Here is a 14,249-nt window from a genome sequence, read left to right on the forward strand (position 1 = left end):
TGCCGATTCCTCAGAAACAAACCCAAACAAGCAGGTACAACGCAATCAAAATCTATAGCCACATTACCTTACATCAAAGACATATCAGAAATGACTTTCAGACTACTTAGACACTTGGCATCATGGTAACCCCCAAACCTACCAACACTCTTAAACAGCGACTAATGAACCTAAAGGATCCATTAGATACCACCAGCAAAACTAATGTCGTTTACAAGGTACCATGCAAGAACTGTAAAAAAAACACTGTATCAGACAAACTAGCAGGAAACTTGCCACCAGGATGCATAAAAATCAACTGGCCACCATAAGACATGATTCACTCTCACTAGTTTCCACACATATAGACAAAGAAGGACACCACTTTGACCGGGACAACACATACATTCTAGAACAGGCAAAACAAAGACACGCATGAGAATTCTTAGACACATGGCATTCTAACCAAAACTCCATCAATAAACACATCTATTTAGATCCTAACTACCTTCCCTTGAAAAAAAAACTGGAAATGACATCACGCACTTTAAGAAACCAAGCGCTATAAACAGAGGTGGGACATACCATCAGTGCTTCACCAGAGACTCTGGCTGATGATGTTACCTAGTATGGTGACAAAATGTCTGAAAACAAACCTTCAAGCTCAGCGAACTAACTTTTTGTCCTTCATTGCTAGAGGGATGGAGTTTAAACACAGGGAGATTATACTGCAGCTTTATAGGGTGCTGGTGAGACCACACCTGGTGTACTGTGTATAGTTCTGATCTCCTTACTTGAGAAAGGATGTACTGGCACTGGATTGGTGCAGAGGAAATGTACTGGGTTGATTCCAGAGCTGAGAAGGTTGGCTTATAAGGAGAAGTTGAGACTGGGGCTATACTCATTGGAATTTAGAAGAATGGGGGTGGCGGGGGTGTGTGATCTTATAGAAACATACAAAATTATGAAGGATACAGATAAAATGGAAGCAGGGAGGTTATTTCCACTGGAGGGTGAAACTAGAACTAGGGGGCATAGTCTCAACATAAGGGGTAGCAGATTTAGGATTGCGTGGAGGAGAAACTTCTTCACCCAAAGAATTGTGAAACTGTAGTATTCCCTACCGACTCAAGCAGTTGAGGCTACCTCATTGAATGTTTTAAGGCAAAGATAGATTTTTGAACAGTAAAGCAATTAAGGGTTATGGTGAGCAGGCAGGTAAGTGGAGGTGAGTGCACAAATGGATCAGTCATGATCTTACTGAATGGTGGAGCAGGCTCGAGAGGCCAGATGGCCTACTCCTAGTTCTTACATTCTTATAAACCGGTTGATTAAGAAAAGCCTACTGCAAACAATTCCTCTGATGTTATTGGGGATCTCGTGGAATAGTAGTGGTGCCCCTTCCTGTGATCCAGGAGGCCCAGGTTCTGTTTCACTGCTCTAGAGGTATGTAACAACATGTCTGAACAGGTTGATTAGAAACTTGCTACCCTGAGGAGCATGTGCAGTGATGTCTGGGACTGACGTGATTGACCTCCAACAACCATAAACAGCATTCCTTGTGCTAGGTAGAAAGAGACACAATTTAAAAGTAACTCTACCTACTACCATTAAATTGCAAAATAACTGTTTGTAAGCCAATGTCCCTGGAACCTCAAGTTGTTATCTTGTTCTATCTCTGCTGACTATTGGTTAAAGGAATAGATCTTTAATCTTGCTGAATAGGACCCCTCTTTTCAATGGAGTACTGTCAAATTGGATTTAACAACTTAGGTTTAGGTAAGATATTTCATTTTGGTTAAAACACTAGGGAAATTGTTTTTGCACAGTGGATTAGATGGTGTAATCCATTTATGAGAAAAAGGTTTAAATTACCTAGTGTGGTATTAGTAATAAATGCCTTTGTATCAAATTTCCTTATTTGCTGCTTTAATATTGGAATTAATCTATATATATTAAGTGGTTTAACAGTTCCATTAAAATTGTGATTAAAGAAATTTCCTCTGATCATATCCATTGTTAAATTTGCAATCTATAATTTTCATCATTGGCTATTGTAGTTCACCATTCTGAATCTTAACAATAAGGTGAACAGCTTTATTGTTGAATGTTGCTTATATATCCAAGAGAATATCTGTTTGTGTAACTTTCTTCTCATGTAAACCTACCTCAGTACCATTGCTAGGGCATAATTGAGAACAATTAAGAAAATTAAAAACAATTTGAGTGAAGAGCAGTGGTTTTAAAAAAGGTTACTTTTGAAGATTGTTATTTTGTTCATTATTTAGTTGGTAATTGAAACAAATACAAAATAGAAATGTAGCCTTACACTGGTTGTTTATGTGCAGGGAATCTAATCAGTTTCAGTGCTAAGTTCAATCCTGCAGAGACTCTTTAATGATAGAAAGCTGATTTGTCTGAAGCTTGAGCAGTATAACTTTTGCATTGCATGAACTGGATCAGTACAATGCAAATCACCTTGCTCTGGTGTCTGTCTTTTAACTGTCTTGACTGTCCTATCAGTCCATGTGCCTGTTTATTAGCAAATGTCTCTCTGCCAGAGTCTTTTGAATGTGAAAATTATTTTAAAAGAACTCAAGTTTTGTTTGCAAACTTGGCAGACATTGTCTACATTGGCACTCTTCTACCTTTGACTCCACACTTCAAAGCTCAAGATTAGAAAATACTAAATAAATGTCTTTATTTTGATTGAAACAATATTTCAAATAGTAAAGGATCCAAGTGAATGAAGAGTCCAGCTACAAACAGGAAATAGTGACTGCTGACACCACAGTCTAAATACATGAAGTGAAGCCCTACAACTGGCTCTTTCAGTTACGATTCTCAAATGCATTCCTCTGCATTCTTTGAAAAGGACGGCAATTCTTCAAGACACTAGTGGAGGAATCAATTTGGAATGACAGTTACGCATTGGAAGGACCTGGTTGTTTTGCCTCAAAGTAATTTACCTCTCACTGCTGTTCCCAACACAAAGACATGGATTTTTAAAAATGAACACAATTATAAAATATTAAATTACACAATATTAAATGCAATTTAATGATAATGGTGCTTTTTAGTGTTTTAAATAGTATTTATTTTGTTTCGAATTCATTTTGGTTCTAATAATTTTGTTAGATTTTATTTTATTTTTAAAATTGCTTTAGAAATCACAAAGAACACAAGTGTATTAGTGACAAGTGCACTACATACACAAAGGTTCATGCATTCTCATTTTCAAGATCTGAGCTACATTCATTAGATTCACTGCTCTTTCACAAATCTCGCTTGTGGTGAACTTTTTTGCTTTGATTCTACCATTAATGTTGCTTGACAGACCCTCCTTTGCCAGATGACAATATGAACCCTCTCAGTGATTAATCACTTCCTTTCCTAGTTCATTGGAACTGCCATTATTGGGCCAAGTTACCACATATATTTGCCAAGCCAAATATCTATAGTGTACATCTATTGATTTCTGCTTGCCAGAAAAGTTGTTAGCTAGATTATAAATAGCTACTACCAACAGAAAAAAGTCAATAACATCAAATATATCTGTTCTAGGATAGAAAAAGTGGTAGCGCAGAGCCTGACCCTAAAAAGAAAGCACCTTTTAGATCGCTCACTTCAACACTGACCTCCAGCTTCAAGAGACGTAGGTCTTCCAAAGACACGGTAAGAGGAATTGGGACTCCTTTCACCATGCCATGAGTCCATTAGCCCAAAGTTCATTCAGTACTATTACATATCCACCTCACCACATGCCCATGTGAAACAGCTGCATTACATCTTTAACACTGGGCAAAGGAAGGAGGCGAACTTGGGAGAACTCCAGAAGTGTTGATAACATCCTTGAATGTTTATGTCTGACACTTGTTCTTGCTCTCATTGCCATTGTTAGTTGCCCTGTTGTTTTGAAGGAAATTCCCCACGCTGATTGCTGATCCATTCATGATGAGAATAACTTTCAGTTAAATCTGACAACCACCACAAGACTCTAGGTTCATTCCCAAGATTCATATATTTCATCCTCCCTAAGCATCATGTCTTCTGCCATGTACAAGTATCATGTTTTACCCAGTTCCAACAAACCATGTTCTTTATCATTCACAAGAGTCATTTACAAAAATCATGTTCTTTCAAATGCTTTTTGATGATGGTGATGATGAGGATGAAATTTCTAAATTAAATTACTGACATTACCTTTTTTGATACATTTGTTAATTGTGATGATGTAATGATGTTTTTTTTTCTCTCTGCAGACACTTTTTCTTCCTTTTAGATTTTTTTCTTGGCCAATTTTATCAAGTTCTTACTGAAATTCATCTTTATCTTGGCTTCTTGCTGTAAGGTCATCACAATCACACAGTAATCACACATTGTCAACTGCAAACTTTCTTTACTTTCATTTTGACATTTTTCATCTCCTACTTTGGATTTATTTTCCATATATGTATTGTGATGATTTGGAGGATGGATTTATGTTTTTGGCTGCAGTTAAACTCAGAAATATTGCCTTTCCAAAGTGATCTTGCAGGAGATTGGGGAGGAGACACAAGATGAAGATGCTAACCATTGCTTCTTTCAGTGCTCAAATTGAGCTTGCTAAACAGGATTCTCACTAAAGTGAGCCAGACCATTATTGAGACAGAGCACAAATAGGTGTTGGACCTGTAGTACACCCAAACTGATTTGCTCACATCACCACAAAATAAACTGAGCTGTAAATGAATAGGTCTGGTCTGTTCAATCTAGACTTCATCCAAAGTAATTAAGATGGACTAAGAAGTAATTTGAGAATGAAATTTCTGCAATGAAAAACAGCATGATGAGTGTTTTTTTTCTATAATTAATAAAAACCAACAAAATTGCAAGAATGCACAGCTTTGAACTGCACAGTAACTGAAAATGTATACTTTGGTAATCTACATTGTTATCAAGGAAAATAGGCATTCTCCTGTTTTTCATTAAAAGATAAATTTGACTTCCAAATATCACAGCATTGATGTCCATGCACATGAAAACATCACAAAATCATTATGGCAGTTTCAACATTTTTCTGGTTCTATTGTAATTCAGTAGTGTTCTTTTTCACAATGTTTATGTTACTGAGTTTTTGGTTAAAGCTTTGTTTCCCTTTTAATAAAATAGATTTTGGGGAAAAAAAATTAAAACGCCTTAAACTCTGGATCAATGACGATATTTGGAAAAACTGAAAATTTATGACATTTCGATTGAATGCATGAATGTTATTGTGCAAACTGCGTAACAGTGTGAAAAGTACAGCCAAACAATCTTATGTAAAATAAATTAAAGAACTCCTAGCAGAACAGATTAGCAAAATGGGGCTTGTTTACAGGGCCTGGAAGGCAGGGAGCATTGAATCAGGCTGCCTGGTTCATAGTGTACCTGAATTATAATCACAAATAAAAACTCAAACTCTAATGCCAAAATTCATCATTAGAATCCCACCAGTGCACTACATTATCAGAGCTGTTGAGCCCCTTTTCTGGGCAGATTTCAAGGTTGGACGTTGCTTTGTTTATTTGCCATCTTGAATAGAGTCAAAGTTAAAAATTACACAATATCAGGTTATAGTCCAACAGGTTTATTTGGAAGCACTAGCTTTCGGAGCGCTGCTCCTTCATCAAGTGGTTGTGGAGAATAAGATTGTAAGACACAGAATTTATAGCAAAAGTTTATAGTGTGATGTAACTGAAATTATATATTGAAAAAGACCTGGATTGTTGTTAAGTCTCTCATCTTTTAGAATGACCATGTTGGTTTCAGTTCTTTCATATGTAAATCACAAAACTTCTTTTAAAAGTAAATTTAAAAAAAAAATTTTTAGCATTAAATATTTTAAAACTTTTTTTTAAAGCTAGTGCTTCCAAATACATCTGTTGGACTATAACCTGGTATTGTGTGATTTTTAACTTTGTACACCCTAGTTCAACACCAGCATCTCCAAATCTTGAATAAGAGTCAGTTATTACCAAACACAATATAAAAGACAGTTCTCATGTACTGCTCTGTGAACAATGCATATGAATCTATGCTCTCTCCTTCTAGCAACTATGCAACAGTGTCAATGATTCTAAATAGGGTTGCCAACTCTGATTGGTCATATTCCTGGAGGCTTCATCAGATCCTACTGCAAGGGGTGGCACGGTGGCTCAGTGGTTAGCACTAATGCCTCACTGCACCAGGGACCCAGGTTCGATTCCAGCCTTAGGTGACTGTCTGTGTGGAGTTTGCACATTCTCCCTGTGTCTGTGTGGGTTTCCTCCCACAATCCAAAGATGTGCAGGTCAGGTGAATTGGCCATGCTAAATTGCTCATCATTCAGAGGGAAATGGGTCTGGGTGAGTTAACTCTTCGGAGCGTCGATGTGGACTTGTGGGACTGAAGGGCCTGTTTCCACACTGTAGGGAATCTAATCTAATCAAAACCAAAACCCTTGCAATTAGTCACCTAGCAAGTCCATCTTTGTGATGCACAACACTATGCCAATCGAAAGATGGATAGCCTGTTCATTATTCAAATGAGTTTTGACCATCAGTCAAATAACATTTTGTCCCCATGTCCTTTTTTTTATATAACTTATGAAAGCATTTTTAAACCTCAGGTTTTATTTCACTGTTTTTGTACTGTGTTCCTTTTAGCCATTTCCTGAAGATGAAAGTTTAATTGATGGAGACACCAGGGAAATCTTGGAGGGTTGGCAATCCTAGTCCTGAATGATTAAGCTGTTGTACTTCTTCAATTGTACTCATTCTTAAAGGTTTGCCATTGCTTAACATGCACTTTTAATTCCAAACACAGGGATCTAAGTTGTGTTCTTTCATTTTCCTCTGGCTGCCTTCTTACTGAGGGACCTTTGTTTTATTTGACGTTTTCATCATTTCATCAATATAGTTTAAAATCATTTTGTTTCCAAAGTGTTTTAAACTTCATTTGTATTTTTTAATTCAGAAAATGTGACATCAGAAAAACTGCATCAGAAACTTTCCGTTCCCATTCCCCTTAATTGTACACTGTGCCATTATCCTTTCAGATATTGTTTGGAGAAATTCAATGTACTTTTTTTAAAACTGAAGAAGCATTTTACTTTCTGAATAAAATAAAATGCAAAAATACCTGTCTTGTCTGTCAGCCTGATTTATGTGCCTTCCTAGTCTTTGATATAAATTGAGCAATCTCATCTCCAACAAACTTCAGCATTGCTAACCTCATGTGTCCCTCATGTCTTCTGCTCCATTGTGCAAACTCTGCCTGCCAGCTGTCATTTCTCAAACCCAACCACCTTGGCAGTCCTCAAGAAGGCAGAATCTTTGAATGCTGTAGATTTATTTTGTTGTTCTGACAAGAAACCATTTCTCTTTCTCCATGCTTTCAGACTGAACAATGATGCTTCTTTCTTCTTCTCCTTCTTTAGATTAGAAGGTAGACTGCCCAAGCAATGAGAGTGAATGCATACCTTTTGTGAACTACTACTTCATCTCAGTATGTCTCTCTAGAACTATTGCAAGGACCAACAGGCTAGGCATTATAAAATCCATATTAGTAAAATGTATCTTGGTTACTCTGTTTTCTCTTTGAATGTGAAATGGGATATAATACAGTTGCTTGGAAAATGGCAGCTTCACATGGCCATTTGTACACAGGTGATATTGTAAACGTTAGAAATCCTTGTTTGAATTGATGAAAAGATATTGACAAAACAGATCCTTGTTCCCATTTTCACCCACATCATGAAAAACCTTGGGTGTTTACTTCTGCAAAACTACAACTAATCCTTACATTAGCTCAGGTTGTCTAGTGATATGAATGAAATGAATCATAAAACACATTTTGATGTAATAGATACTGTATTGTAATTTGTGTTTTAGATTAATATACTTCAGTTTAATTCCAGATCTCTCAATTATTTACCTACTATGAATATGATAATAAAATGAAACTATTGTTAAAACACTAGGAATAATAAAAATTCAAAAAACCTTAGTTCTAACAGCAAGTATGAAGTTGATACTAGCTGGACCACTATGAAGGCAGTGAACAATATGGATGAGGTGATCCAAAGTTGTTCACCTTATTGAGGGGATGAGCCTAATATAAGGATTCATTACCTCATTCATGCCATTTAAAAATATTTATGGAGTTTTTAAAATGGAAACAAACATTGCCATCATCACCTGACAGTAAGTACAGCTGGCCTTATTGGAATAAAGATAGCAATCATTTCTGTTTGCACAAGCTACCCCTCCGTGTTTAAAAAGCAGTGCATATATAAACATTTGGGTCTGAGAAGGAAACATTTCATTTGGAAAATTCCACTGATTAACAAATTAATTTTGAAAGTTCTTTCTGTATTACTTTCTAATATATTTACTTGACTGACCCTACAACCATTAACTGAATTAAATGTCACTGGCTATAACTTTGAGGCTTTGACGGGCCTTGATGAGTCCCATTCTTTAGTTTTGTTTCCAATGATTTTGAGGTTTCAGGACTATCGTCATGGTTCTATCTTCATGCTCTCCAGTATGGTGGCAACAACTGCTGACTATGTGAAGTCCAGAAATCAAAAATATCTGACAGTTCAGCTGATTAACTTTGTGAAGTAGTGAAAATAATAATGGCCTTATCTGGTTTCTGTTACAGTGAGTTTTGGCAAAATGTAGGTTGATCAGAGGTTCAACTCATACTATTAAAATGTAGGTGCTAAAATGCAATTTAAGATAACTTTAAAGCCATTATTTCTTTGTGAGTGTAACACTGTGATCTTGCACAGTATTTCTGATAGAATACCATTGTATTGTTCTTTCTTAGTTCTTATTTCAAAACCACAAAAACATTAAACAATATGTTCGGCAATAACATTGGCAATGCTGTGATTGTAAACTGCATCGATAGAATCCTTCAATTTGAGTGTAAAATTTGGGACTTTTAAACAAGATTGTCAGCAATTCTATCAGAAGTTGGAATTTTCTACCAGTCATTTGTTTCCTACATGCATTGATATGCTGCATCTGTTTCTATCACCAGCAATGACACAAACTGCCATGGACCTTACTTCATTCCCAATCATGAATCAATGTTGACAACCCAAAAGTTTTGGAAGAGTTTTGAATGTACTATTATTTCATAACAGCATTCATAATTTGCAAACTATCAGAGCATATTTAGATAAATTAGGATTACTTTTGATCCTTAGGTAGTTTGAAATAATTTCCATCCCTGACAGATCAAATGCCCTGTTAAGATCAACATTTTATTGCTCAATCCAATGAATTTTGTTGGAACTCTACTGTCTCTCTTTCCTTATTCTTTTCCCTGTATGTTACTGTTTGTACATGATACAGATTCCACACTGTGAACACTCCCTCCCTCATATCAAACATCAACCCAAAAATAGGCTAAACAGAATAAACATAGAGCACAAACACAAAGTGGTAACATATAAAGAATAGAAAGAGATTAAAGGAGAAAAAGGACAAGAAATAGACTTGCTTGAAACTGGACTTGAAAGATCAAATGTCAAAAAGGGTAATGCTTTTACGTTTCCCCTTGAATTTTTTTGTTGTTGTGGAGAATCAAAAAATAGTGAATATAGGATGGAGTCTTCTAGGCATTGAGGCAGGAAGACAAAACAAAAATTGGCAGGTTGATAGTATATCCAGAACCCCATCTTGCGTTCCTGCCTCCACCCAAATCAAGTTCTCAGCATGACGTTCTCTGTTTGACCTTCCGCCTTTGCTGTAAATTAAGACTCTTAGGTAGTCAAATAGTGACCACTTAAGGACAATTTAAGTGTTAACCTCTCTCTTATTTTACAGCAATATCGCCCTACTGACATAACTGGACAACTGAATCTCTTAGACTCGTCTGTCAGCACGGTAGTGTAATTCAGTCTGGACACTGATGTGTAAAATTTCTGCCTGGGCTGCAGTTATCTAAGCTCCATGCAATTGAGTGGCCTACCCGACTGATAAACCAGCACGAGTTGCCTGTTGGTCAGGCAGTAAGAGTCTCTTATGTACTAATTTCTTCACAATGCAGGGACTGGACAAAGGGTATAGAAGTAACCAGTGACCGCAAGCCTCCTGCCTTTACTTCTGATCCCCCGTCCCCTCTGCATATACCATCAAACTCCAGAATCCAACCTTCATCTGATCTCTTGATTCTCATTTGGGTTGTTCTTCGTAGCAGCCATGATTTTCGCAGTGGCACTCCCAGGTGCAAGAGCTGCCACCCTCTGACTGGCAGGCAATTCTTGTTGGAAAGGTCTTCTTGCCCTACTGGGAACTTGATTTCAGAGGAAGGTTTGTCGCTGACCTCTAAATTGTCTGACTAGAAGAAGATAAGACAGGCCTTGCTCTGAAGAGTCCACCTTTTGAGCAAGCAAGCAAGACACCTGACAGAAATGGAAGATTCCTCTTTCTAATGTCAGAATAAAGGGTTTCCTATTTAAGATAGCCATGAGGAGGAATTTCTTTGAGGCAGCTACATATTAGATCCAAACATTTTCCGATTGTAATATTTCACTTGACTTCCAATAATAAATCCATGTATAATATTTCTTGGCAAACGCTACATATATTTGTCAAAATTGAATAATAATTGTGCAGTTAACACCTTGAGTGAGGGCATGCTTATTCAAGCAGATGTTTGGGATGGAGAATGTACTGATTCTTCAATGTAAATGTAGAATAATGGCAGTAACTTTTCTCTCTCTCTTATTTTACAGCAATACCATCCTGATATAAGTGGGCAACTGAACCTCTCAGACCCTTCTGTCAGCACAGTGGTGTGATTCTGTCCAGAACATTGAAGTTTAAAATGAGAAAGAAATATGAGAATCAAGAATTATTGGCCAAAGCAGCAAGAGTTTAGATCACCAGCAATGACCACAGCGAAAGGGAAGGAAAGTAAAAAAACTTCAGTGGAATCACAAAATCATCAGTGTTAGTGTCTTCTGAAAACCTGCAGTGTTAAAGTTACTGACCCCCGTCTCTGCTACTCAGCAAAGCATTACTATACGAACATACAAACCAGAAGTAGGCCATTTGGTCCTTCAAATCTGTTCCACCATTCAATAAGGTCATGGTTGATCAGGTTTTTGTCCCGAATTCTACATTTCCATCTATTCCAATGACCTTTGATTCCCTTGCCTATCAAGAATCTATCTACCTCCGCCTTCTCAGTACTTTTGTTTGCATATAAAGTCTTTACTATGAGTTATTCAACAAAATTATTCATTAAAAACTTTATTCTTCACTGAACCATTTATATTAAAGTTAGTCATAAAATTATTAACACAGAGGAAAATGGGTGGCATAGTGAATTAGCACAGTGCGCCTCTGGGACCTAACAGGAACCAATCCAAAACAAAAGTGGGACAATTTAAATTCAGTATGAGGCATGAGGCACAGAATGACCCACGTGTTCAGCACAAATTGGCAAACCCAATCACAGGCACCAAAGGAGGGCTACTATGAGAAAAAAATAATCAAAATGGGAAGCATTCTGAAGGGATTTTGGGGGATTGTAGAACATAGTGAGCTTGTAAAGAGTACAAACAACTTGTTGTATTAGTGAAGATTACTATTCAAGATCTACAAATAGTGTTAATTTTTTTTGTCACCACATTTATTTAACCATGTTCTAATACAATGGAAGCATGGTTTGTTCTACTTGTATTGTTATTCGAAAGAGTAAAATTGGCAATCTTCAGGACATTCACAGACAAATACTTATTACTTGTAAGCAAATCCATTGTTTAGTGCTGGGCATGAGAAATTACTGTTAGTTCTAGTATCACAATGGCACCTCCAAACACTGATATATTGTTCTGCATTCTACTCAGCAGCACATAACATTCACCGTAGGTTTGCTAGCCACCCTTCACGTTGGGAGCTGTGGTTGCAGTGAATGTCTTCTATCATCTTTAATTGTGTGCACACCTGGAAGAACTTCACAACTGGCTTCCTCTAGGAAGATTGCTGTGGATGTTCTATTTTGTCCAAATCTAGGTTCACAAACTGGAAATCAGCCCGATGTCAGATTCACACTGAAACAGAAAAACTCTCCCCAAATCTTTCTAACACTAATAATTAATCAATTTCAAGGCATATCCCAGGATCATTTTCCAAAGAATGAAGGGGAGATGAGAATAAATGTTTCACTGGGTCATGCAGACAAGGAACATTTTACCAGAAATGGTAACTGCAGCCAGGCCATAATTTTATTTATAGTGAAATTGTATATGTATTTGAAAAAGAATATAAATGCTTATGAGAAAGATGAGAAAAAAGAATTAGAGTAGATATTTTCAGCTATCACCTATCAGAAAACAGGAGTGATGGGGCAAAAGTTCTTTCTATATTGTGATTTGTACAAAAGTGGAAAAGCCTATTTTATAGTCACGCTTTACCAACATCAGTGAATGGAAGTGCTAATTTAATGGGATATCATTAGCTATCATGTCCCAGTGCACTGGGCCAATATCATTAGTGCACTGGCAACTATTCATATCTTGTTGGTTTAGTCTTTGGACAAATTATAACCAATAGGATTCTACAATATAGCAGAATGAGGAAGTTACCCCAGCCTCTACAGCATGCCCTTCGCCTGGTACAGATGAAGAAATTCCCAGAGATTATGACAGTCCAAACAAGGCCCAGTCTATGGGAATCATTCCAGATATCTTTAGGGCTTTGAAACCATTAGGTTATGACAGTTCTATATGTAAATAAGGCAGAAATAAATAAATGGATCAATTGGGGGTTCAGATGGGATGGGGGAACATAGAACATTTAATATCTTTCAGGTAAACTACCAATTTTGTGGCATCCTGTCTCATGCAGGACACTATGAATTAAACATTTTACATCTCACCTCAACCAAATGACCATCTTCTAATTTATTGACAGCTCTGCATTTATAAACAGAAAATGCTGCAAACACCTTTCTCATTATGACCGCATCAATACAGAAACAGTGTGGATGTTTCAAATAACTGTCACTTCATCAGAATTTCCTCAAATTGTATGTAAGGTCGTTGATCTGAAACACGAACTCTTTCTTCACTGATGCAACCAGGCTAACAGATTATTTCCAGTATTTTCATTTTTCCTTTCAAATTTACCGTACCCAAACAACTTTTCCTAAAAAATAATTTTATTTGTTTGGAATATTGTCCTTATCAGATCTTATATAAAACATCTAATATTTCCAAATATGTTTAGAACTGAGATTGAAGTCCATGAATGAAGCAGCAACACTGTTACTGATCCACCTTACCTAAGAATCCCTGTAAAATTAATTTATAATTTAGATTTAAAAATGCTGGTGTTTGCATTCCTTCCACAAAGATAACAATTGCACTCTTTCTTTAAATGTGCATTTGGTATCTCTCATAGACAATAATATTTTTCTCCAATTTGTTCCTGGTTATATACTATAGAGCAACATTGAACAACATTTTATTTTATTGAACTAAATTGCTTTGAAAATTCTTACATAATTCTTCCAAGCCGTTGTGAACAAGATAGAAATTATGATTCCATTTTTATAATGACAAGAACTAGAGATCTGTTAAATCATTTTATATAGTTGAATTGTAAAGTAGAATTTGTGATTGTAATTTAATGCTAGGGAGCTATTGCCATATCTGCTTTCTTATGGGAAGTCCTGTAATGTACTTAACTTGTCTCATTCACTGCTATAGGATGCTGATACAAATACAGGGGATTTGCTGTATTGCTCCTTGTGCCAGTGAGTCATACACAGTGCCTGAGAATATTTGTTTTAGTTCATAGTCAATCTGTATTGGGTCTGGTGATAAGTAATGCACGGTACTGAAATAAACACATTTTTCAACAATTCTGGAACAATTAAAATGAATCATTCTAAAAGGTGTATGGCATTTATATGGTATTCTTCAGCTATAAACATTCCAAAACTCTAGATTTTGATTCAAATTAAATATAGAACATAGAATAATACAGCACAGAACAAGCCCTTCGGGCCACGATGTTGTGCCAAACATTTGTCCTAGCTTTAGCACCTATCCATGTACCTATCCAATTGCCGCTTAAAGATCACCAAAGATTCTGACTCTACCACTCCCACAGGCAGCGCATTCCATGCCCCCACCACTCTCTGGGTAAAGAACCTACCCCTGACATCCCTCCTATACCTTCCACCCTTCACCTTAAATTTATGTCCCCTTGTAACAGTCTGAAATATGTACTTCTATATAG

At 36.6% G+C, this 14,249-nt stretch overlaps 1 protein-coding gene across 8 annotated transcripts in view; it reads left to right on the forward strand.

Moving 5' to 3' along the window:
* grin1a (glutamate receptor, ionotropic, N-methyl D-aspartate 1a) overlaps window positions 1-13,905 on the forward strand; it is a 189,706-nt gene extending 175,801 nt beyond the window's left edge. For 2 of the 8 annotated variants that reach the window (XM_087998561.1, XM_087998565.1), the window contains 2 exons: window positions 3,544-3,654; window positions 10,733-13,905. In XM_087998561.1, the coding sequence (XP_087854687.1) occupies window positions 3,544-3,654; window positions 10,733-10,798 (177 nt within the window). In that variant the 3' untranslated portion in view covers window positions 10,799-13,905. Of the gene's footprint in view, window positions 1-3,543; window positions 3,655-4,241; window positions 7,118-7,378; window positions 7,486-9,821; window positions 9,891-10,732 lie in introns of those variants that run through there. The other 6 variants (XM_087998560.1, XM_087998564.1, XR_015760745.1 and 3 more) reach the window with 5 other exon arrangements.
* Window positions 13,906-14,249: the final 344 nt, after the last annotated feature.

Source organism: Chiloscyllium plagiosum, unplaced genomic scaffold (genome assembly GCF_037043375.1).
Source record: "Chiloscyllium plagiosum isolate Xiang-an unplaced genomic scaffold, Cpla_swu_hap1 HiC_scaffold_21, whole genome shotgun sequence".
Taxonomy (NCBI): domain Eukaryota; kingdom Metazoa; phylum Chordata; class Chondrichthyes; order Orectolobiformes; family Hemiscylliidae; genus Chiloscyllium; species Chiloscyllium plagiosum.